Source organism: Aquarana catesbeiana, linkage group LG01 (genome assembly GCF_042186555.1).
Source record: "Aquarana catesbeiana isolate 2022-GZ linkage group LG01, ASM4218655v1, whole genome shotgun sequence".
Classification (NCBI taxonomy): domain Eukaryota; kingdom Metazoa; phylum Chordata; class Amphibia; order Anura; family Ranidae; genus Aquarana; species Aquarana catesbeiana.
The window spans coordinates 144,714,987-144,740,566 of NC_133324.1; the positions used below are offsets into that span (position 1 = coordinate 144,714,987).

General features: G+C 41.9%; 1 protein-coding gene across 1 annotated transcript in view; it reads left to right on the plus strand.

Moving 5' to 3' along the window:
- MSH3 (mutS homolog 3) overlaps positions 1-25,580 on the plus strand; it is a 322,177-nt gene that overhangs the window by 87,289 nt on the left and 209,308 nt on the right. Inside the window, exons 9-10 of the mRNA XM_073624435.1 lie at positions 7,473-7,576; positions 22,386-22,506. Of these exons, the coding sequence (XP_073480536.1) occupies positions 7,473-7,576; positions 22,386-22,506 (225 nt within the window). The remainder of the gene's footprint in view (positions 1-7,472; positions 7,577-22,385; positions 22,507-25,580) is intronic.

The following is a 25,580-nucleotide window of genomic DNA, read 5'->3' on the forward strand; positions in this document are numbered from 1 at the left end:
TCTTTTGAAAAACACATCGCATTGGCTGGATCACCAGATGAAAATAAGAGGGCCTGAAAAAGAAAACAAATACAACTGTCAGATCTAAGAATTGGTAAGCTGCAATATAATAAATGTTTGCTTTTGGGTTTAATATTAATTAAGATTACAGAATACATTTTTAAAAGTGTTTTTTTTTTTTTTTTTGTCTTTTGATTTAATATTTACTCATTATTGCAGGTGAATATTATATACAGTATTTACTACAAGCTGCCAACAGGTGGTAATCTTTAGAGAACAACTCATAGGGGAGGGAATATATTTTTTTCTCCTGTCGCCTAGTAAGTCAAATAAGAATTATTGATGGTGGTGTGTTTTTTCTTGCTATAATGGCACAGGGCATTATGCTTCCCCTTAACTCTCTTTTTGAAAGCTCTTAGCCACAGAAACAACTGCGTCTGATTTCTTCAATGTAATAAAAAAAAAAAAAAAAATAGTAATCTGTGATAAAATTTGTTAAAGTGAGATGGCACCGTAGAGCCTTTTTGGGATTAAAGGGATTTACATGATTATTTGGAATTAAAGGGATTATTCCTTCGATGGGCGAGGCCATGAAAATAATTCCTTTACACCCCATAGCGAAGTGTTCATCTAGAACCACTGGTGTATAGCACAGATAAAGCCTAATGTTACAGAGCCATTTATTCCATATTCCATTCAGCTCTTGCAGGAAAGTATAACCCTGAAGGTTATGGTGAGAAAGGATTAACCCTTATACTGCCACCTCCATATGTGTTACAGCAGCGTGAGTGTTTATACAGACTCCACTGGGAATGCATGTACATGTTACAAGCTGCTACAGGCATCATCCCGGTATCAAAATTTGCAGCCGGTAGCAAAATTTGCAATCTCCCTTAAAGTGGTTGTAAACTCTTACAGACCACTTTGACCTACAGGTAATCCTAGATTAAGGCTTACCTGTAGGTGCCAGAAATATCTCATAAACCTACACGGTTTAGGAGATATTTGCAAAAGACAGGCACCGATGTCTACGGCACGCAGGCACACTGAGCGTGCCTTTTCTAACGGCGATCGTGTCGTTAGTGGCGGCTCCCGCACGCATGCGCGGCAGTGACATCATCGCGGCTCCGGCCAATCACAGCGCTGGAGCCGCGGTACCTGGAAGGAAGATGGACACTTTGTGGAAGAGGGGACAGCAGTGACATCGCAGGCTCTTGTGTCAGGTAAGTGACACATAATGGGCTACTATGCGATGCATAGTAGCCCATTATGCTTTACCTTTTCAGGGAAACGAAGAGGAAGTAAAACCCATCAGGATTTACTTCCTCTTTAAAGCAGAAGTGATTTGAGTGGCTGAACATTTCTGACGTTCCTCCCTCTCTGTGACCCCGGAAGCGACAAAGGATTTTGTCACTTCTGGTTTCGGCTCTTTGTTTACCAGGAAAGCAGACGATCAGAAGGATCTTTGTCTGATCGGTTGCATTGGAGGTAAGAGGAGAAATTTGGGGTCTTATAAACCCCAGATCTCTCCATAAAGAGAACCTGTCATGGCCCATGTTGTCACAAGAGATGTTGTTCATACCATGTTATAGCAATAAAATTAATATACAAAAATAAAAAAGGAACAGTGTAAAATGAAAGTTTTAGATTAAAAAAAAAATTAAAGCACCCCCCCCCGTCACCCCGTGCTTACATGCACATAATAACGCATACATAAATCCCGTACGCATATGTAAACGGTGATCACACCACACTTTTGAGGTATCGTCAGGAACGTCAGAGAGAGAGCAATAACTCTAGTGCCAGTCCTGTGTAACTTTAAACTTTAAACTGATCTGTAAAGGCATTTAAAGCGTCACCTATGGAGAATTTTAGGTACTGTAGCTTTAAAGCATGACATGTTATCTACAGGTTATCTATTTACTCGGCGTAACATCATCTTTTATATTTTACCAAAAAAAATTGTGTATTCTATTTTGTTTGTGTGCAATAAAATTCATTAAAGAGGAACTGCGGTCTGCTTATATAATTTGTAATAAAAAACATCTTTGCCATTCTGAAGCTTCCATCCAACCACTTTGCATATTTTATATATACTGCGATTCTGTACTTGCCAAATATGCTGCAGAAATCTCCCTCCACTGAGTCTGGCTGCAGCCATTTTAACTGTGGGCAGCTGAATCTGCTGCCTGTTCACTTCCTGGATTTACACAGACACATAGCTCCAGCTCTGCAGCCCTGCAGCTCTCATTGGCCCTCTTATGATTAATCCCCCCTCCCTTCCTGGCAAACTCTCAGAAGAGAGAGAGAGCTGTGCATGATGTCATAAGCCTAGGCTTTTAACCAGACAAGAAACAAGAAGTGGGCTGTTTAAGGGATTTACTGTCAGATAAAAATGTTATACTATCCAAAGTTAAAACAAGGGCAGAAGATTTAATAGATGGAAAGTTGAAAAAAACGACTGAAGGTCCGCTAAGATGCCCATCAGTCCAGGCACCTGGCGGATCCAGACTCTGTGGGTCAGGATGACTCAGTGACATCAGCAAAGCGGATTTCAGTCCGCTCTCTGCTGAAAACGGGTCACAGGAGTACAAAACGAATTGCACTCCTGTGACCCATAGGAGAAGCCAAGCTGAATGAGCTCAGGTTGGACTTCTCCTTTTTATTTTTAAATTGCATTTGAAAAGCCGATGCGCAAATACAAAAATAAAAAGTTGCAACACCCCATCGTTTTATTCTATAGGGCCTCTGCTAAAAAAATATATGTAATGTTTGGGGGTGCTAAGAATTTTTATAGCAAAAAAATGTATATTTTTACATGTATGTGAGAAGTGTCAGAACTGGCCCAGTAGGCAAGTGGTTAATTGCTTTAATCGCCCATTCAAAGTCCAGTTATCATAAATCATCATTGAAGCTTTATTACTTCCATGTAAATTGTTCTAGTCATGGTTAGCATAATGGTGATTTATATAAGCACCTTCCTTCAAATATGCATCACATTATTGTGTAAAATAAATTCATACCTAAAAGCTGATATACTGTGTAGAGTCAAGCTGTAAATTAGAAAATGTCTATCACAATGAAGTGTTAATACACAAAATGCATCTATGTAGTCTGCCCTTCTTTGACCTTTTGTAAAATTCATACAGGGGTGCTAAAATGCTCTTTCTGAATCTCTCATTTCACATTAAATAGGAACTACTGCCTAAATGAGATACATGCACATAGCTTCCAATTAGTACCAATATTTGTATAATAATTAAAGAAAAGAGAACCTCTTGTGAGAGAAATGTGTGTAGGCTGCCCTTGCTCTTTTTGAAAATGCTAGTTGAATAGTAGTGGTCGATGTGCAGTTACATAGTTACATTGTTACATAGTAGGTGCGGTTGAAAAAAAAGACACAAATCCATCAAGTCCAACTTATGTGTGTGATTATATGTCAGTATTATATTGTATATCCCTGTATGTTCAGGTGCTTATCTAATAATTTTTTGAAACTATCGATGCCCCCTGCTGAGACCACCGCCTGTGGAAGGGAATTCCACATCCTTGCAGCTCTTACAGTAAAGAACCCTCTACATTGTTTAAAGTTAATCCTCTTTTCTTCTAATTGTAACCACTTCAGCCCCGGAAGGATTTACCCCCTTCCTGACCAGAACGCTTTTTGCGATTTGGCACTGCGTCGCTTTAACTGACAATTGCGCGGTTGTGCGACGTTGCACCCAAACAAAATTGCCGTCCTTTTTACCCACAAATAGAGCTTTCTTTTGGTGGTATTTGATCACCTCTGTGGTTTTTCTTTTTTGCGCTATAAACAAGGATGTGGAATTCCCTTCCACAGGCTGTGGTCTCAGCGGGGGCATCGATAGTTTTAAGAAACTATTAGATAAGCACCTGAATGACCGCAACATACAGGGATATACAATGTAATACTGACATATAATCACATGTATAGGTTGGACTTGATGGACTTGTGTCTTTTTCAACCTCACCTACTGTGTAACTATGTAACAAAAAAAGAGCGACAATTTTGAAAAACAATTTTTTTTTTTTTACTTTTTGCTATAATAAATATTCCCCAAAAATATATAAAAAACATTTTTTCCTCAGTTTAGGCTGATATGTATTCTTCTACATATTTTTGGTAAAAAAATCGCAATAAGCGTATATTGATTGGTTTGCGCAAAAGTTATAGTTATTTTTTTATTAGTAATGGCGGCGATCTGCGATTTTTATCGTGACATGGCACTGGCAGGGAAGGGGTTAAGTGTGTCCTAGGGAGTGATTCTAACTGGGGGGGGTGGGGGGGGTGGGCTACTACTCACATGACAGCGATCACTGCTCCCGATGACAGGGAGCAGTGATCGCTGTCATGTCACAAGGCAGAACAGGGAAATGCCTTGTTTACAAAGGCAACTCCCTGTTTTTCCGCTCTGTGATATGATCGTGGGCCCCTGGCGAACATCGAGTCCGCGGGACCCACGGTCACTGAGCACACGTCGCGCGCGGGCGCCCACAATGCCGCTTCATAGAGGGAACGTACCTGTACGCCCATTTGCCCAGCCGTGCCATTGTGCCGACGTATATCGTCGTGCGCTGGTCGGCAAGGGGTTAATGAGTGGCCACGTGTCTTTGTTAAATTCCCTTCCGCAAAAAAGTTTTATCTCTATTGTGGGGTCACCAGTACGGTATTTGTAAATTGAAGTCATATCCCCTCTCAAGCGTCTCTTCTCCAGAGAGAATAAGTTCAGTGCTCGCAACCTTTCCTCATAACTAATATCCTCCAGACCCTTTATTAGCTTTGTTGCCCTTCTTTGTACTCGCTCAATTTCCAGTACATCCTTCCTGAGGACTGGTGCCCAGAACTGGACGGCATACTCTAGGTGCGGCCGGACCAGAGTCTTGTAGAGCTGGAGAATTATCGTTTTATCTCTGGAGTTATTCCCTTTTTTTTGTTTCATAAATTTTATTCCTATAAGAATGAGTTGTACAAATGAGATAACAGTACATATTAAAATTTTAGAGATACATCGGTAAACAACAAGTTCTGCAAAGATATCTGTAAACTTCCGGGTTAGATATTTCTAATTTAATTACAGAATAACATTGGGAGATGTAAGAGCTCATTTGCAAAGCAAATACAATGTTTAAGTAGGTACATGAAAGGTCATGTCACCCTAAATAGTTTGTAGCTATCCCAGTAGAATTGAAGCCATCTAACGACAATACGCATTATCTGGTGGTGGTGTTTTGAGAGTGTATTCAGTAACGGGATGCGGACCTAGGCAAGACCACTCCCAACCCAAGCACCCCTAACGGGAGCTGATCCCCTTTTTAATGCATGCCAATATTCTGTTTGCTTTGTTAGCAGCAGCTTGGCATTGCATGCCACTGCTGAGCCTATCATCTACTAGGACCCCCAGGTCCTTTTTCATCCTAGATTCCCCTAGAGGTTCTCACCCCAGTGTATAGATTGCATTCATATTTTTGCCACCCAAATGCATTATTTAACATTTTTCTACATTGAACCTCATTTGCCATGTAGTTGCCCACCCCATTCATTTGTTCAGATCTTTTTGCAAGGTTTCCATATCCTGCGGAGAAGTTATTGCCCTGCTTAGCATCGTCTGCAAATACAGAGATTGAACTGTTTCTGTTTATCCCATCCTCCAGGTCGTTTATGAACAAAATAGTCTTCTCCATACTCTAAGTTTACATGTATAGAGCTATCTAATCCTAACAATTTTTTTGACATTGTGCTTCATGCTTGTTCAAGTTTGTAATTTGTAAATATTGCAGATAGCCACAGTTATTTACCTTTTGTATCAATTAACCCTCCCTCCTAGATTGTAAGCTCTAACGAGCAGGGTCCTCTGATTCCTCTTGTACCAAATTGTAATCTAACTGTAATGTCTGCCTTCATTTTGTTAAGCGCTGCGCAAACTGTTGGTGCTATATAAATCCTATATAATCATAATAGCCAGGCAACCAGCATTTTCAGGAGGGGGCCAGCATTGGATGCCACCATAGTTGATGACAGGTGTACATTAAAGTGTAAATCTTTGGATGAAGTTGGAAGGATTAGAACTCCTAAAATATTAGGAGGAGGACACACCGTCCTAGTGCATTACCAAAAATTAATTTAAAGGTTGTTGGCATTGAAAAGAGTTGTCTGCACTATACATTCCTTGACCTAACACCCAAGCGCAGGAGAATAATTCTGTGAATTCTAGGATTAGAACTCCTGTCAGGTTTTACAGCCATCGGAGTCGTCACTAAAGCTGGCCATAGATGGATTGAAATTCAGGCAGTTCAGTAGGTATTGGACAAATTGTAATCCATGTACAGCCTCTCCTGCTCAACAGAAGTTGACTAATGATCGACTCAAACAGGCTTGTTGGAAAATCCTTTTTGTTTAGTGGCTTAATGATAAAAAAGATCCAGCCCGCCTTAGTGTGGTAAAAAGTTTGTCCTCAGAGAAATTGTCCATCATTTCCTGTCCTGAGGACAACCTTTTTACCACACAGTAAGGCGGGCTGGATCTTGTTTTTTTCAGTATTGGTAATCTGGGCGTGGGTACCTTGGAAAGCGGAACAGCTTTCTGATTGTAGTTCTGATAGCAGGTGTTCAATCAGAAAGTCGTTCAGTTGTGGCCATCTTGGTACCCCCCTCACTCGTCCACACTAAGCCTACAGTCTATAGTCGCGAAGCGGACATCTTTTTACATCCACTGAAGTCTTGCATTTCACACTTCTTTTTACCAGTAAACTGAGCTTGTATCATGAAATACAGGATTTTGAAATCCGGCAAGCTGTTTTGATGTTGAATCTTAAATGCAGCGGTGTTCTGTTAGATTAGCAAACATGTGAGATCAGCAGGCTTGCCGATGATTTTAAAATTCAACATCAAAACAGTTTCATGGATTTCAAAATACTGCATTTGACTATATAAGCTTAGTTTACTGGTAAAAATAAGTGTGAAATGCAAGATTTCGGTGGGTGTAAAGAGATGTCCGCTTCGCGACTTCAGATTGTAGGCTTAGTGCAGACAAATGCAGGGTGTACCAAGATAGCCACGAGGGAACGGCTTTCAGATAGAACACCTGCCTTCAGAACTCCAGAGGTGCTGATAGGAGGCGTTTCAGAAGACGAAGTCCATGCAGGAATCACTGCTTGCAGGCAGCAAGGTAACATGGGATATTTAGTTCTTAGAAATTGAAATGAAAACTCACCGGAGACGCTGCAAAGTATACAAGGAACCCAGGAAGTTGCATAAAGAGATGGCCAGCAAACAGGCAGCGCTCACAACATGAATGGAGATTTTTTAAATAAGCTTATATTGGATTGTAAAATATAACTAGTGTTTGCATTGTTATTACAATGCTGATGTTATAAAATGTACGTGTACCCTGTGACCATAATACTCCATTGAGCAAATACTGATGTTTTATATATTTGTTTATTTTTCTTTAGTTTAAGAGATGATGACCGAATACGTATTGAGAGAATGGATAGTCTTCATTTTCAATACAGTCAAGCATTTCAGCTCATCAGTGAATTCTACAGTTGTGGTTCAGGTAATTGTAATACTCCATGTCCTGATGAAAGTTGGAGGCAGCTGAACTGTCATTTAAATCTATCACAGAACTGGAAATTACGATGGCTAGTGATGCTATACCTCCTTTGGCTCTTGACCAATAAGTTTATATACAGTATATAGTGATATTACGCTCCTGCCGATCCTTCGTCATAAAAGCAGAAACTGACTGCAATTGAACGTAGATTTGCGTATTTTACTTCTAGCTTTGTCTCGTGTTCCGATTGCTCAGCAATCTCGTGTTGAAGCATGCAATTGTGGTGTTCAGTGATCATAGAAACCTCTGGGGTAAAAGTGGGCATAATACAGTATATTGTTGTCTTTGTTCCTGATATTGAAAATCACTTGTCCATTATGGGCTTATTTTGGTAAAAGACAGTTTATAGGGATTGAACATTCAGAACTGGTCAGAATTGCAGCTGTTATTTCTCCCAACAGACACATATGTGGCTTTGCTTATATTCTGTAAATACATGTTCAGGAAAGGACATAAATTATCAGCAAAAATGAATCCAACGCTTGCAATCAGATGAGAATTGTAATTATCTGTACACAAAGCCCAGTGCTATAATGTGATCCATTGAGTTGGAATATTTGGTGGTTATCAAAATGTTCATTCCTGTCACTAACCGAGCATTATCAAGATGATTCAGAGAATGTCCAGGTGGTGCTCTGAACCTTTATTGGCATAAGTACCGTATTTATCGGCGTAAAACACAGGCATATAACACGCACCGTAACTTAAAGAGGGAAGTTTCGGGAACAACAAAAACTTTGCACAGACCCCCTTCACAGTGTGCAGACCCCCTTCCCTGCACAGTGCGCAGACCCCCTTCCCTGCACAGTGCGCAGACCCCCTTCCCTGCACAGTGCGCAGACCCCCCTTCCCTGCACAGTGCGCAGACCCCCCTTCCCTGCACAGTGCGCAGACCCCCCTTCCCTGCACAGTGCGCAGACCCCCCTTCCCTGCACAGTGCGCAGACCCCCCTTCCCTGCACAGTGCGCAGACCCCCCTTCCCTGCACAGTGCGCAGACCCCCCTTCCCTGCACAGTGCGCAGACCCCCCTTCCCTGCACAGTGCGCAGACCCCCCTTCCCTGCACAGTGCGCAGACCCCCTTCCCTGCACAGTGCGCAGACCCCTTTTAATTATAAAGCCCCCCCCCCCAGTCTCCTGGGACAGCACTGCCAATAAAAATAGCGCCTGAAAGAAGCCTCAGCTGCAAACCCAGTGTGAAAGACAGAGTGCTTTCACACTGGGGCGCTGCGCTGGCAGGGCGTCAGAAAAAGTCCTGCAAGCATCTTCTTTGCAGCGCATTAGGAGCGGTGAACTCACCACTCCTAAAGCGCCCCTGCCCATTGAAAACAATGGGGCAGCACTGCTAAAACACCGCTGCAGCAGCGGTTTTCTGGCGGATTTAACCCCTTTTTGGCCTCTAGCGGGGGTTAAAACCACCCCGCTAGCCGGTGAGTAGCGCTGATAAAACGACGGTAAAGGGGTGCTAAAAATAGCGCCGCTTTACCGCTAATGCCCGGGGCGGCACAGTGTGAAAGGGCTCTTAGGTTCCACAGTAAAACAAGCATGCTATACTGCATATGCAGACTGATTTTACTATTGTGGACTTGGTACCCTTTAAGAATTTGTCATGTGTATGTATTAAAGCCTGGTTGTGAACAAGATTTTTCTGTTTAGTTTTCTAGCAGCATTAAACCCAAAACCAAAAAAGAATGCAATGATTTGCAAAACTCAACCCAACCCACATTTTATTCACAATAGATAACATACTGTATCAAATTTTTAACCACTTGAATACAGGGCACTTTTACCCCCTTCCTGCCCAGGCCAATTTTCCACTTTCAGCACTGTCGCACTTTGACAATTGCGCGGTCATGCAACACTGTACCCTGCTTTTATTTTTTGCTAAAAAAAAAAAAAAAAAAAAAAAAAAGACCGAAAATTTTGAAAAAAAAAAGTTTTTTTAGTTTCTGTCAGTTAATTTTGTAAATAACTAATATTTCTCCTTCACTGATGAGGTGGCACTTATGGGCACTGATTAGGAGGCACTAATATGCTGCACTGGTGGGCACTGATAGGTGGCACTGGTGGGCACTGATAGGCAGCACTTATAGGTAGCATGGATAGGCGGCATTGATGGGCATCACTAATGGGCACTGATTGGTGGCACTGGGGGGCTTTACTGTAATCAGGGCACTGATGATTAGTGCCCCGATTACATGTCCATGTGTTCCCTGAGAGGAGATGCCTCTGATCAGCTCTTCTCGCCACACACTCTGTCATTGTAAGGCGATGAGAGCCGATCACCGGCACTTTGGTGTTTACATGTGACCAGCTGTGATTGGACACAGCCGATCACATGGTTAAAGAGCCGCGTGATCGACTCTTTACAGAGATCGGGGTCTGTTGCTAGGACACAGTGCGGCCGTTCTGGGTGCTGTCATATGACAACCACCCAGAACGAGAGCTGCACCGTCCCTCCGTCATTTGATGATGGGCGGGCAGCAAGCGATTAAACTAAATTTTTTTTTTAGAAAAAAATCACCTCATTTTGAAATTGGTGGCAGCAGCACTTCTCAAAAACATTGGGACAGGGCCATGTTTACTACGATGTAGCATCCCCTATTCTTTTAACCACTTCCGGACCGCCCACCGTTGTTATGCGTCGGTACTTTGAAGAGGAATATTGTTATGGCAGCAGCTAGCTGCCATAACCCCGGTATGCTCTTCTTCAGCGGGCGGTCCATTTCAAGATAAAAATGGTCTCTCTGGCGGATTCGCTGCGAGATCGCTTTTATCGACTTTTTAAAAAATGTTTTAATAATTCTAACCCTAGACCTCCTCTGCACCCGCTCCATTGCCATGATTGCAGCACCCGCTCCATTGCCATGAATGCAGCACCCGCTCCATTGCCATGAATGCAGCACCCGCTCCATTGCCATGAATGCAGCACCCGCTCCATTGCCATGAATGCAGCACCCGCTCCATTGCCATGAATGCAGCACCCGCTCCATTGCCATGAATGCAGCACCCGCTCCATTGCCATGAATGCAGCACCCGCTCCATTGCCATGAATGCAGCACCCGCTCCATTGCCATGAATACAGACTCACCATTGCCGTCAGTGCAGCTTGATTCATGTCCATCCGCAGCCTTGGAGGAGACAGGGAGGGGGCAGGACGAGTGCCAACAGACATACAGGAGAAACGCCTGTTTTCTCGGCAGCCTCTTTAATTGAAGTCCCGCCTCCTGTCATGGACAGAACAGTTGTCCAATGGCTGTGGAGGAGACGGGACTTCCCTTTACACAGGACGCCGTGTAAACAGGAAATACTCCTGTATGTACGGCGCTCGTCCCGTCCCTCCAAGGCAGCCAGCATTTATCTTTTGTGGCCCCCGGCGCTCGGGGATTCGTTGGGGGCCACAAAAGATATATATGTCAAAATCACCAGGCGGGCCATCCGAAACCGGAACGCGGGCCGCGATTGGCCTGAGGGCCGGACTTTGGACATGCCTGCCATAGGGTAATAAGTTGAGACAGCTGAGGGACTCTGAGGAGTTTGTAGAGAAACCGGACTCGCCACCAAGGCACCCAAACAACATCCCTATTGGGAACAAACTGTGGGTGGGGGTGCTTACAACCGGTCCTTATGTTATTTTACCGGTTCTCTGAGTGGTATATTTGAGTCACTCTACATCTCGGGTAGCACATGTACATCAGATCACTCGTCGGGGATGGGTTTTAAGGGAGAAGATTGGAGTTATGTGTATTATGGCTGGTTTAGTTCAAGAATCAGGGAACTTTAATTTCTGTTATGGGAAAGGAAGGGTATGGGAAGAATGGGGTACAGGGGGTGAAGTGTAAGTGTGCAGTTAGTTATCCAAATTAGTTATCTGACACTGTGTAAGTGCCCCCAGGTCAAGCTATAGTGTTACGTTTGATAGACTGCAGAATTCCGCAAATTCTGTGAAATGATTCCAGCAGGCCCATGTTTTGTGGAATTTCATTAGAGTCTCTCTCGCCTGTTGGATTAAGTCTTCCATTTTGGCGATCCTCCATGCACGTTGAAGCCATTCTGAGATACTAGGGGGGAAGCTAACCTTCCAGTGTATAGATATACACAGTTTGGATGCATTGATGAGGTGTAGGGTGAGGGATCGTTTGTAGATTGATTGGGGTAAGGATGTGTGGTGAAGTAGATATTGAGCCAGTGTGAAATCTGGGGTGTAGGTCATGATATGAGAAATTGAGCAGTGTACTTCTTTCCAATAGGGTTGTATCAGTGGGCAGTCCCACCATATGTGGAGCATAGAACTGCGGTCTGTGTTGCATCTCCAACATAGTGGAGAAACACTGGGATGGAAATTACAGATTCTATCCGGGGTCCTATACCACCTTGAGTAGATTTTGAATCCATTTTCCTGTGCGGAAACGTTCGTGGACCCTTTGTGTATATGGATGTGTATTCGCTCCCAGTCCTCCTTTGATATATCTATTGCAAGTTCCCTTTCCCATTGTTGGCTAGTCGCGTTGTCTTTGGGATTGCTACCTGCCAATAGTAGAGAATACATATCTGATATCAAGTGTCTTTGGGGTTCCGATCTGGTGCAGATTGCTTCAAAGAGATTGCAGTCTCTGTACCAGTTGGAGAGTGGTTTGGAGCTATTTAAGAAGTGTTTAATCTGCAGGAATTTGAAGAAAGGAATGTTTTGGTCCGGGTATCGGGTGTAGAGTGCTTGAAAGATCCCACCCTGGTCAAAGAAGGTTTCTGCCCATTAGGGCTATTAGGTCCTAATGCCCTAATAGCGTGTAGGCTATGTGTGGGGAGCTCTGTAAGCCATGGTGGGAAGTCTGGGTTTCGGTCGATAGGGGTTAGTGGCCCGGGTGAAGAGGCTAGATTCAACTTTTTACACACCGCCTGGAAATTCTGTATGGTAGCGCCAATTAGGGGGTGAACAGTGCTTTCCCTAGGGATCCCGTTAGGTCTGATCCACGGTAAGTGGTGGATTGGCAACCGGGAGAAAGATTCCTCAAGTCTGATCCAGTCTTTAGTCTTTGCGTGGAGATGCCAGTCAACTATTCTAGCCAAGTGGCACGACCAGCAGTACCTATGGATATCAGGAAATCCAATTCCTCCTTTCAGTGTAGGAATCACTAGTCTATCCCAGCCCAAGCGAGGGTGTTTGAAGGCCCAGGTGAAGTTTTTGCATATCTGTTTATATGTGTAAAAAAAAAAAAACGTTAACAAACTTTTAATCGGTAAAGTCTGTAAGAGATAGAGGAGTCTGGGAAGGATATTCATTTTCACAATTGCTGCTCTCCCGAACCATGAGAGGGGGCCCTGGTTCCATTTTGGAGATCTTGTTGGATGGTTTTAAGCATAGGGAGGAAATTTCTAGAAAATGGATCTGCTAGTTTTACCGGTAGCTGGATACCAAGATAGGTGATGGCGTGTGGATCCCAGCCAAAGGGAAAATTAGCTTGGCATAGTGTCACAGTTAATGCAGACAGGGAGACGTTTAGTGCCCTGGATTTCACGAAATTGATTTGGAGATTGGAGAGTGATTTGGTAAAAAAAGCTTTTTTATATGTATTTTATTGATTATAGTTCATCTTTTAAAAGCAGTATTTTTGAGCAGAGCTGTATTTCTTTAACTCTGTATTTATAGTTTTCTGCCAGGGCTTCCAATTTTATGTGTAAGACACTTAGATAATAATATCTTATAAAGAGAGCTTATTATTGCTAGAACAGACACTATGTACTAGAATTTTGATGAGCAATTCTTGATTTCAATTTAGTTTTCAAAGTATATTTCATGAGATAAAACAGATTTCTGATTTGTATTGTCCCTGCTTGTATAAAATTTTGTCCAAAGACCTTTTTTTTTCCGGTCTCGAGAGTTGACCAAGCTTCAGATATCTAGGTTCCTTTCTGTGTGTTTTTCATGCTAGTCTTTACTTTTGTTTTCTAAAATAGCCTATTGTTTTTGGAGCTCCATATTAGAGACTAATCTCCACACCCTGCCATATGAGTATTCGAAAATTCAGCTAGAGAGTGATGACTTAAAAGCAAACCACTTCCAACTTTGCTCTGTATTTAAAAACTCATAATGCTCTGTTACACCAGTGCAATTTGTTTAAATGTCTCGTATTTCTCTTTTTAAAATGTAAATTCATTACCAATGAAAAATATCTGAAAGATTACGGTACTTTAAAAACTGGAATGGTTTTGGTTTAGCTTTAATAGTTTGTTTAGTTTATATGGTTAAACTTTTAATACATAGTAAAGGATTCCCAGATTTTGTTTTCTAAGGCTGGGTTCACATATATGCGGCTGCAGTTTGCAGTCCAGAGTCCGGTGCGTTTCAGTTCAACGGTTCAGGTACAAATCGGGTGCAAGTTTTTCCCTGAATTCGCACCGGAACCGAAACCCAAAAACGCACAGAACCTTTTTCAAAACCACACCGCGGTCGTCCCGCACATGTGTCAACAGGCTTTATCCCATGTTATGTGAATTGGATGAGGTTAAAAAATGCATCCAATTCGCATATACTGTATGTGAACCCAGCCTAAAGGTTGAGCAAAGCAGTTGTTGCCTCTTTCAACTGTGTCCTTTAGTATACTTAGAGGTATTGAAGTACAGTCATACCTTTTGAAAAGACTACATGCCCCCCACCTCAACCTCAGTTATTATACCAAGAACCTCGGATACAGCGTGGTCCTCCCTTAAATCACCTGACTTTCTGCTGCACAGTGTTTAAAGAGGAACTGCAGTCTGCTCACATAATCTTTAATAAAATAATAAAAACATCTTTTCCATTCTGCAGCTTCCCTCCAACCACTTTGCATATTATTTTTTATATAGTGGAACCTCAGATTACGAGAATAATCCATTCCAGGAGAATGCTCGTAACCCAAAGTACTCGCATATCAAAGCGAGTTTCCCCATTGAAGTCAATGGAAACGAAAATAATTTGTTCCGCATTGACTTCAATGGCATGCAATACCGCATGCGGCCAGAGGTGGGGGGCCCCGGAGAGCCTCGGAAATGGCCGGAAAGGCCCGAGGTCAGCCGAGCTGTCTGCCTCGCCTACTGCTCAATACCATACCAAATAATCAGTCTCCAGCCTCCAGGTGTATTACCGTTTATTTAAAAGAGAAGTATGGTTTTTGCTTTTTTTTGCCCATTTATACTTACCTAGGTGGATGCAGCATCGGTCCGATGCTGCATCTGTCCCCCGGCGCCTCTGCACTGAGAACCAAGCGATCGAACATCGCCGATGACTCAGTTCTCAAGATCCACGAGCAGAGAGCTGCTGACTGTCAATCAGCATCTCTCCGCTCTGCTCCTCCAAGCTCACTGGAGGAGGGGCGGGGATTGGCTGAGATGGTTGTCAGTCCAGGCCCCTGGCAGATCCAGACTTTGTCATGATGATGCGGTGACTGGACTGATTTCAGTGACATCAGCAGAGAGCGGACTTCAGACCACTCTCTGCTGAAAATGGGCCACAGGAGTGCAAAACGAATTGCACTCCTGTGACCCATAGGAGAAGCCCAGCCAAACGAGCTCAGGCTGAACTTCCCCTTTAACCAATTAAGGACCGGAAGATTCTACCCCTTAATGACCAGGCTATTTTTTGCAGTCCGGCCCTGCATCGCTTTAACTGACAATTGCGCGGTCGTGCAACTCTGTACCAAAACAAAATTGATGTCCTTTTTTTCCCCACAAATAGAGCTTTCTTTTGGTGGGATTTGATCACCTCTGTGGTTTTTATTTTTTGTGCTATAAACAAAAAAAGACAATTTTGAAAAAAAAAAAAATTTTTTTACTTTTCGCTATAATTAATATCCCCAAAAAATGTAAAATACAAATTTCTTCATCAGTTTAGGGCAATATGTATTCTACATATTTTTGGTAAATAAAAATCGCAATAAGCGCATATTGATTGGTTGGCTCAAAATGTATTTCGTCTACAAAATAGGGGATAGATTTATGGCATTTTTATTATTTTGCGACATTGCGGCGGGGAAATCAGACACTTTTGACACTTTTTTTTGGGACCAGTGACATTTATACAGCAATCTGTGCTATAAAGATGCACTGATTACTGTATAAATGACACTGGCAGGGAAGGGGTTAACACTACTGGTGATCAAGGGGTTAAATGTGTTCCCTGGGAGGTGTTTCTAACTGGGGGAAGGGATGGGACTGATCAGGAGTACGGAGAGATTGCTGTTCCTAATCACTGGGAACAGACGATCACTCTGTACTTCCCAGTCAGAACAGGGATCTGTTTGTTTGTTGACAGATCCCCGTTCTGGCTCTATGTGGAGCGATCGCGAGTGGCTGGTGGACATTGTGGCAGCTGGCCACGCGCTTCAGTTTCCCCATCGTGCGGCTCTTAAAGGAGTTGACATACCGGTATGGCGATTCGTGGTAACGAGCTGACCTGCCGCAGTATGACGGCGGCTGGTCGGCAAGTGGTTAAAAAGGAGAACAAATCCAGAGTGCACACTTACATAGCATAGGAAAACACACACTTGTATGTAAAGCCTAGTCCGCCGGACGATTCCAAGATGGTGGCTGCGTTCCAGTTGGCGGATGTGACGTCACAAGTGTAGCCTACTTAGCGCGTTTCATCTATAGGACAGCTTCAGGGATTCCTGAGAACATATGTTGAAAAATAGCCACCTTGCATTATATTGTGAACTGGTTACATGTAAGATATGATGCAGCAGAATTGGGGAAAAATCTGTATGATTTTATGTGGTATAAAGGTATATAACTTATATATTTATTTATGAGGCACTGTGTATATTGGAGACATTAAATAAAACAAAAAAGGAAGCTTGTTTATTAATAATTATTTCTCACATGTGCACAGTATATTTAATAGGTTGCACGATTTGGTCCATATTAGTTTTAGTAAGGAGTTTTAGAGTGTTGCACCTTTTTAAAATGTTGTATTTTACCTACTTCATCCCCGGAAGGTTTTACCGCCGTACTTGACCAGGCCATTTTTTGCGATACGGCGCTGTTTCTTTAACTGTCAATTGCGCGATCGTGTGGCACTGTACCATTTTTCTCACAAATAGAACTTTCTTTTGGTGATATTTGATCACCTCTGCAGTTTTTATTTTTTTGCGCTATAATAATCGTATATTGATTGGTTTGCACAAAAGTTATAGTGTCTACAAATTATGCTATATTTTTATGAACTTTTTTAGCGTTTTTTTTGGCGGGATTGCATCTGACACCTGACGCTAATACACACTATTTGATTTTCTGCAGATTTTTGTCTTCAGATTTACCAAAACCATGTAGTGCAAGGACCTTCCTGATTGCATACAAATTGAAACTCTTAAGGTTTGACCTCATATTATTATTATTATATGGTTTTGGTAAATCTGAAGACAAAAATATGCAGAAAATCTAATAGTGTATATGGGGTCTTAGTGACACTTTTTGGGGACCAGTGACACCAATACAGTGATCAGTGCTAAAAAAAAAATTGCACTGTCACTGTATAAATGACACTGGCAAGGAAGGGGTTAACATCAGGGGCGATCAAAGGGTTAAGTGCGCTCCTAGGGAATGCTTTCTACTTGTGTGGGAGATGCTGTGACTGGAGGAAAACAGAGATCCGTGTTTCTGCTTAGCAGTAACACATGATCTCCCTTTTCTTCCCTCACAGAATGGCGCTCTGCCTTGCTTACATCAGCAGACCGCCGTTGTGTTTTTCCTCTGACAGATTGCAGGTCTCCGGCGGTGCTAATTGGCTCCTGTTGTGTCCAATCGCAGTGGGAGCATGTCGCCGGCGGCGCACATGTGCGCCCCAGACCTCGTGCACGAAATCACGTACAGGTACGTGATTTCGCACAGCCGGGCCACCCTGCCGCAGTATATAGTGGGCCCGCAGTGGGCGGTCCGGAAACGGTTACATTATGGCACAAACCTACAGGGAGCCGTTTAAAAAAAAAAAAGTTTACTGCCACTCTAAATCCACTTTTGTTATTAACCTGTTACTGTTTATTAATTAGATTATATGCACATCACTGACTGTGTATATTTTGATTATTCTTAGGCTAGTGTATTGTTTTTCTAGCTATAACATTCCATCAATGTAAACGTTGTTTCATTATTCATTGTGACAAAATGTGGAATTTGATAAATGGAACCGATTTTTCTGCATTGTTGTTTTTGTATGTAATTGTCCTATTGTTTTACTTGGCGTCTATAACACAGGATCACCCCTGTGTGCAGCCTCATAATATAAATATAACATTTTCTATAGTTGTGTCCCTGTAGGACATAAACCAGCACTGATTTTGAGGGAAGACTTTGCAGCAAGCAGATCCATAAAGTAATTCAATATTCTTTCAGTTGTGTGACTCATAGCATGACACACGGAACCCTTACTGACCTCAATGTATTTGGCTTCTTTAACATTTTTAAAAAGGGACCAAACTGTATAGGTAGAGAAAATATATTGGTGGTTAAAAAAGGAAAATACCTAAATAAAAAAAAAAAAAGAGAAAAAAAAAAAGAAAACTAATGCAGCCACCACATTTAGGGACTAGTAACCTGCAATGCATTTTTTTGAATTTAGATACGTTTTAACTTGAGAGTAATGTTGTAAGTATAATTTGCCTACCTAAATAATCATTTTTGTTGTCTATTTAGACTTTTATTTGGTACACAATAATCAAGACCATTTATTATTCACTTTGACCAATATGTGGGGGAAACTATACTTTTATAAAAAAAAACAATTAATTTTGTTTCTAATACTGTAATTGAATCTTTTAATTGCAGTGTTAAACAAAGGTACTATAGTATCTTCATGCAACTTTTGCATCTCCAGGTTTATTTTAAAGATGAGCCCATGTACATTTGATCACCATGATTGGCTGCCATGGTGATCACATTGGTTTGGACCCACATTGAGAAACCTGACAGCAAGTCCAAAAGCCAACTGAAAGACAACTCTGTTGATAATTCTGAATCGGCAGGTTAGCGTTGCCAGCCTGCAACAAGTAATGTGTTACTCCCTGTATAATATATATAATATATAATATGTATGTGTGTGTGTATATATAGCTATATATCGATATATACATATAGATATATATGTATCTATATATAGATATATATCTATATATACACACATGCAGTACATCCCTCACATTTTTGTAAATATTATATTATATCTTTTCAAGTGACAGCACTGAAGAAATGGCACTTTGCTACAATGTAAAGTAGTGAACAGCTTGTATAACAGTGTAAATTTGCTGTCCCCTCAAAATTACACAACACACAGCCATTAATATCTAAACCGCTAGCAACAAAAGTGAGTACACCCCTAAATGAAAATGTCCATGCGGAAGGAACTGTTCTTATTGCTTCTTTTCAGATACATTTCTGACCATTTGCAATGCAAGAAATGCTTCTAAACACGGTACAACAGAAGTTTTTAAACATCGGTTACTAGCTGTCAAGTTCCATCATTCATGATACATGAAGCCTTAATGGTTTGCACCAGTCATTCCAAGACTACTAGTTTTGTTAGTTTATGCTGGGCTTCTTCTTCATTCTAGATTATTTATTAGAACTCTTAAGGCCTCATCTACACTGCTGCTGGTAAACGGACGTTTAGGAGCAGTTGGACATTTTTTTCAGCTGGCCCTGAACTCTCCTCTGTTATCTTATCAATACATGTACACAGTGTTGTTTATAGTGGTTTCTAGGCAGTTGAGTTTAGAGGCCTTTTTTGGAAAGCAAAAAAATTAGTTCAGACACTGAGTTTAGAGGCATTTCAAGCGCTAAACGCGGTAACTCACATTTAGTCACTTTTCGTTTACAGGCGTTTTTCATTTTTGGCTATTTTGAGAGAAAAAAACAAACTTTTTTTGTTCAAATGCTTCTAAACGCAAACGTGAAAAAAGGGAGGTTTTAAACGTGGGTTACTATCTGTCAAGTTAAATCATTCAGTAGAGGTTGTAAAAACGTCCCGTGTACATTAAGCCTAAGGCTTAATGCACACTGGTCTTAAAAAAAGGTCTGTTCTCTTGGGAGTAAAACAACGATCATAAAACAGGCCTTCACTCATGGTTTGGGAGGTGTAACCTAATAAAAATGAGCATTTTACAAAATTTTTATTTCTCTTCCAAGCCCTACCGATTCAAATGCATCTCTCCTATCTCAAACAAGTCCAGGCCATATTTACCTGCTTTGAATGGGCACAGAAAAAGCCACGTATACCACGAACCCAGCTATCCCTCCTGAAACTTTATGGGGGCATAGCGCTACCCAACATTCGTAAGTATTATCAAGCAATCCATCTGGGTATAGCCATTGATTGAGGTCGACACTCGGACTTAAAACTTTGTGTACAGATAGAAAGATAGAACAGAACCAGTCAGATATCCCCTTGAAAGGGGCGTTATGGCGCTACGACTCACTGCCCTTGGCAATGAAATCCCACCCACTGATTGGAACCACACTGAGACAATGTTCCCAGGTTACCTTCCCAACATCTTTGACAACTGCTGCAGGACTATCACCAACCTTGTTTAAAATGCTACGGGACAACTGTGAACAGGCCTCCAGGTTTGTGATTGAGGGAAGATGGCCCACCATAGCGGAGCTGGGGGACCCCACAGGACCCTTTCCGCTCACGTTCTGGAATGCAGCACAGATGCATCATTTCCTTCACTCTATACCCAACCCTCTGAACTTCAATAGACAGTTGACCACCTTCGAGGAATACCGCTCTGGGACAGATCAACTGCCCCAAGTTTGTCTCCAAAGCGTACACACTCCTGAACACCCCCCCGGAACAACTACCATGCCTAGCAAGATGGGAAACTGATCTCCAATGTACCTTCACAACACCCCAAAAACAAAATATGATAGGAGTTGCCCTCAAATCATCACTGTGCACCAAAATTCAAGAGACTAACTTCAAAGTACTTATGAGATGGTATCTAATGTCTAGTCGTCTACATGCCATCTTTCCCGACACATCTGAACTCTGCTGGAGATGCCAAAATAAGTAGGGACAATTTTGCATATATTCTGGGCTTGCCTTAAACTGACGACTGTCCAAACTATCTTCCAAAAATTTAGTATCCAATCCCAAATGAACCAGCGTTTTTTCTATTACACATATCAACAATATCCACCATAGTCTATAAAAAATCTATTCTGCGACACCTAAATGCTGCTAAATCATGCATTCCCCTGTTCTGGAAGCAACAAAACCCCCCCGACCACTATCGGACATTTTCCATCGGATTTTCCGACACACAAAGTTGGAGAGCAGGAGATAAAATCCGTTGTCGGAAATTCCGATCGTGTGTACAGAAATCCGACGGACAAAGTGCCACGCATGCTCAGAATAAATAAAGAGATGAAAGCTATTGGCCACTGCCCCGTTTATAGTCCCGACGTACGTGTTTTACGTCACCGCGTTTAGAACGATCGGATTTTCCGACAACTTTGTGTGACCGTGTGTATGCAAGACAAGTTTGAGCCAACATCCGTCGGAAAAAATCCTAGGATTTTGTTGTCGGAATGTCCGAACAAAGTCCGACCGTGTGTACGGGGCATTACAGTACAAAACAAACATGAGACGTATAAAAAGACATGGGATCTTTGGAATATGTTTATATTCTCAGAAGAACTACAAGCTGTATACGGAACATGAGTCCTCTGCATGCAAGCAAAAGACAAAGTAGCCCTGCTGTTTAGGGCCATGGCTACGCCTAACCCTTGTCCCTATTCTCCCTCCCCCCTTCCTTTCCCCACCATATCCTTCCCTTTTTCCTCTCTCATGTCTAGCTGCTACGCTCTGTATTCCCCCCTTCCTTTTCTTTTTTCTTCTCCCATTCATTAAGGGAAAACTGGAAAATAGGATTGGACGACCCTATTTCTAGAAAGATCACATTACACAGGTTAACTAACTTATAAGTTGATATATAAAAATGCAAGATGATTAGTAACTTATGTAGAAGATCACTTGCACATGTATACTCACTCTGTCTATATCCTTGTCTGATGTGATCTGATGACACGAGGCTGTGACCTCGTCTTTGTTGAATGGTAATATTGTCTTATTGGTGCCCCGCCCTTTCCTGAAGTTTAATAAAATAATATTTGAAAAAAAAAAAAACGCTCATATAGAGCATTTTTTGTACAGAGTTTAGATGAGTTTAGGAAAGTTTTACGTTTTTTCTGCCATTAAGCTCCAATCAGAAAAGTGAAATAGAAGGTTTTTTTCTTTCTTGCCTCATTGAGCTTAAAATATGCCTCTTAACGTCCTAATGTGCATGGACACATAGGATAACATTGAGTTGCTTCTACAGGCAGAACACAAAACTTCTGTAGAAGCAACGTTTTTTAGCCAGTGTGCATGGAGCCTTAATGGTTTATGAGATTTCCTTTAGACTAAGCCACAGCTTTTGCTTGCTTTGAGTACTGGCCTTTACACATGACATTTTTGATGCTGTCCTTAAACAGAATGGAAAGATAAAAGGCCATTTCTCACCTTGTTGTCTGACAGGGACTGGTGAATGAGTTTTACTTTACCAAAGAGCTGAATGTTTGGTCATTTTATTAGTATCCATTTTCAATAAAAAACATAGCCTTGAAATATTCTATTTGTTTGAAAACTATGGAATGCTTTAAATCAAGAAATAAACGTTTTAAAACCTTTTGCAATTTTAAAGTATTTCTAATTAAAAATCTTTTTTTTTTTTTTTTTTTTTTTTTAAGGTTCGAGCTCTGAAAGATTAGCCCAGATTCTGAAACTGGACAGAGCTGTGATTTGTTCTTTAGCTGCACTTATTACATATCTTAAAGAATTTCATTTGGAAAAGATACTTCATAATCCAAAGTAAGTATAATTTTCACTTTTTGTAAAGGAAATTTCTTTTTGTTTAAAGCGTTTAACCCCCCAAAAAACAGATTCTGTTCCTTTAAAGCATGTTACAAAGCACAGTGCTTGTGCTGTGTAATTTGGCACCCTGTAACACCTGTACTACCTGGCTGTTCCTGCCTGGCTATACCCCCCCTCTGCAAACAGACCACGATAATCATGGCTGCAGAATTCCTGATACCGTGGTCTGTTTGCGTGCCTCCGTCATCCACAGCTTGCTCTCCTGTGTCTGTCTCCTCTGCCCTCCTCACGTGGGGAAATCTCAGTCCAGCTGCTTCTGCAAGACAGGCGGGGAGGAGACACAGCTGGTTACATGAGCGCTGGGAGCTGCCGTGAGATACGGTGAAGGAGGTAATTTTTTAATGAAACGCAGAGACAGGGGGGCACTGTATTAAGATACAGAACTGAGTATGTAAATTACTGAAAGTGGGTTAACAACCACTTTAAGTATGGTGTATTATAGCATTCTGGTAAAAAAGTGTCTTTTGGCCTTGAGTGTTGCAGTTGATGATGCCATTATTTTGGCTTTCTCCATCAGGTAAGGTGCTTTTCCTAAACAAAGCATTCTTAAAGAGGAGCTTCAGATTTCAGTGAAAAAAATAAGTCAGCAGCTGCAAAAACTGTAGCTGCTGACTTTTAAAAAAAACAGTGACTCACCTGTCCCACGATCCAGTGGTGTGCTCATCCCATTTGGTTTCACCTGCTGTCTTCTTTCCTTGGCACCGGCATCCTAACTATGGGCACCCGGCTGTGACAGCTTGCGGCTTCACAGCTGGGTGCCCGCTGCGCATCATGAATGGTCAAGCAGTTCTCTGGAACGTGTCGCATGTCACAAAAGACTGTAGGGGGAAGGGAGGGAGGAGAACTTTTGTTTCTGATTGCCTAGGTGGTCGGAGCGGAAGTGAGAGTGGGTACCTGTCCAAATTGAGGACGAGTCCTTAAAGCAGAACTTCTCCTTTTGGGTGGAGATCCACTTTAATTTTAAACTCCAGGTAACTTAAAAATGATCCCTTGCAGTTCGGCTGAGCTCGCACTGCAAGGTTTAATGTCTCATTTATTCTAGAGAAGAAGAGAAATTATTTTACTTATCTGATCCTCCACTCACCTGCCAGATGGTGCTCCTCCATGCACCAGTGGTGGACTGTCCCTCAGCATCATCTTGTCCAGTGCAGGGCTTGATGCCATAAGAACCTTAGCCCGTCGGTGTATGGAGTAGAGGACGCTGGGAGGATCGGTCTAGCAGCACAGAGGAGTAGAGAGTTAGGTAGATAAATCTTCTTTTCTGTCTTTAGCATGTTTGAATGGCTGAGCTGCAATTACATCACTCTTGGTCGAGTCACAGCCGTGGCACAGCTCTCTCCATGGACGGCATTTCATCCATTGAGAGCGTAGTGTGCATGCAGTGGTGACATCACTGGCTGCTTCTAAAGTAAGATTTTTTTCTTTACCTACATGCAAGCTGCCTTATAGGCTTACCTAGATATGTTAATCATGCCTAAGCAGTACCTTGAAAAATCAAACTTTTGTCTTGAATTTCTTCTGAAAGATAGCAGTGCATTTCCTAGTAAGTGTTCCTAGCTTTTCCATGCCTCATAGCTGTACATCTGCTGTGTGGGATTCTAAAGCTGGCCATACATTAGTAGATCTTCAAATAAACATTTGTATAAATGTACATTTGATGACTTGACGAATGTTGTTCGAAAAGACTTAAAAATGTTGTTTGCTTTTAACCTGCAATTTTGGAATGAATGGGCTTCCCCAAATGAAAACCACATGCATTGTTAAAAAATGAGTTTCCATCCTTCGGTACATCTGGGCAGCCTTCAACTTTCCTTCTGTTTCTTGAATGTTTCCCCATCAGTTCTCAGACCACCATTCATCAGGGGGGGCAACTCTAACATGAGAAGCAAAGCCTATTCCTCTACCAACATGGCTGCCCCCACACAAAGACACAGTGTAACCCCGGAAGAGTCGAACATGGACAGAATAAATTACCATACTTGGATGGGTTTACCCTTCATGCCTAAGCCTTTTTCTGACACTTGTTTCTTACAAGCTAAAATCAGTATTTTTTTGCTAGAAAATTACTTAGAACCCCCAAATATTATATTTTTTTAGCAGAGACCTTAAAGAATAAAATGGCAATTGTTGCCCTATTTTATGTCACACTGTGACAAAGAAGTACACTTTCATGAATTAAAAAAAAAAACATTAAAGTTATGCCAATTTTTTTTGTATAATGTGAAAAATGTAACGGCGAGTAAATAGATACCGAACATGTCATGCTTTAAAATTGCGCTTGCTCGTGGAATGGCGACACACTTTGGTACTTAAAAATCTCCATATGCGACACCTTAAAAATTTTAGTGCTAGAATTTTTGCTCTCGCTCTAATGATCGCGGCGATACCTCACGTGTGGTTTAAACAGTTTACATTTGCGAGTGACACTTGTGTATGCGTTTGCTTCTGCGTGCGAGCACGGAGGGATGGGGCGCTTTAAATTTTTATTTTTTTTTTTATTTAAATTTTTGACACTGTCCCTTTTTTAAAATGTGTGTTTATTTTATTGCCTTCACAAGGAATGTAAACATCCCTTGTGACAGTAATAGTCAGTGACGGGTACTCTTTTTGGCGGGATCTGGGGTCTATAAGACCCCAAATCCCTGCTTTGCGCTTAGATCATTCAAAACGCCAAGTTTGGCTGTTTTGAATGCTGTCTTTTTTTAAAAAATATGGCGCCTTCAATTCTTCAGTAAACCAGAAGTGATGCCATGACATCACTTCTGGGTTACTAGATGAGAGACCCGATTAAATCCGATTGCGGCATAGTTCGGGTCTCCGGTGGGACAGGAGTGTCGGGGCGAGCCGTGAAAGGTGGAGGGGGGACATCCCCTTGCACTGCTTGTGGTAGCCATCAAGCGGCTTCTTAGCCGCATTGATTGTCATGATAAGAAATCCAACCGTCTGCTCTAAAAAACGGTACCGGGGTGATGCCTGCAACTGCCGGCATCCCCCCAATACAACACCTTGAA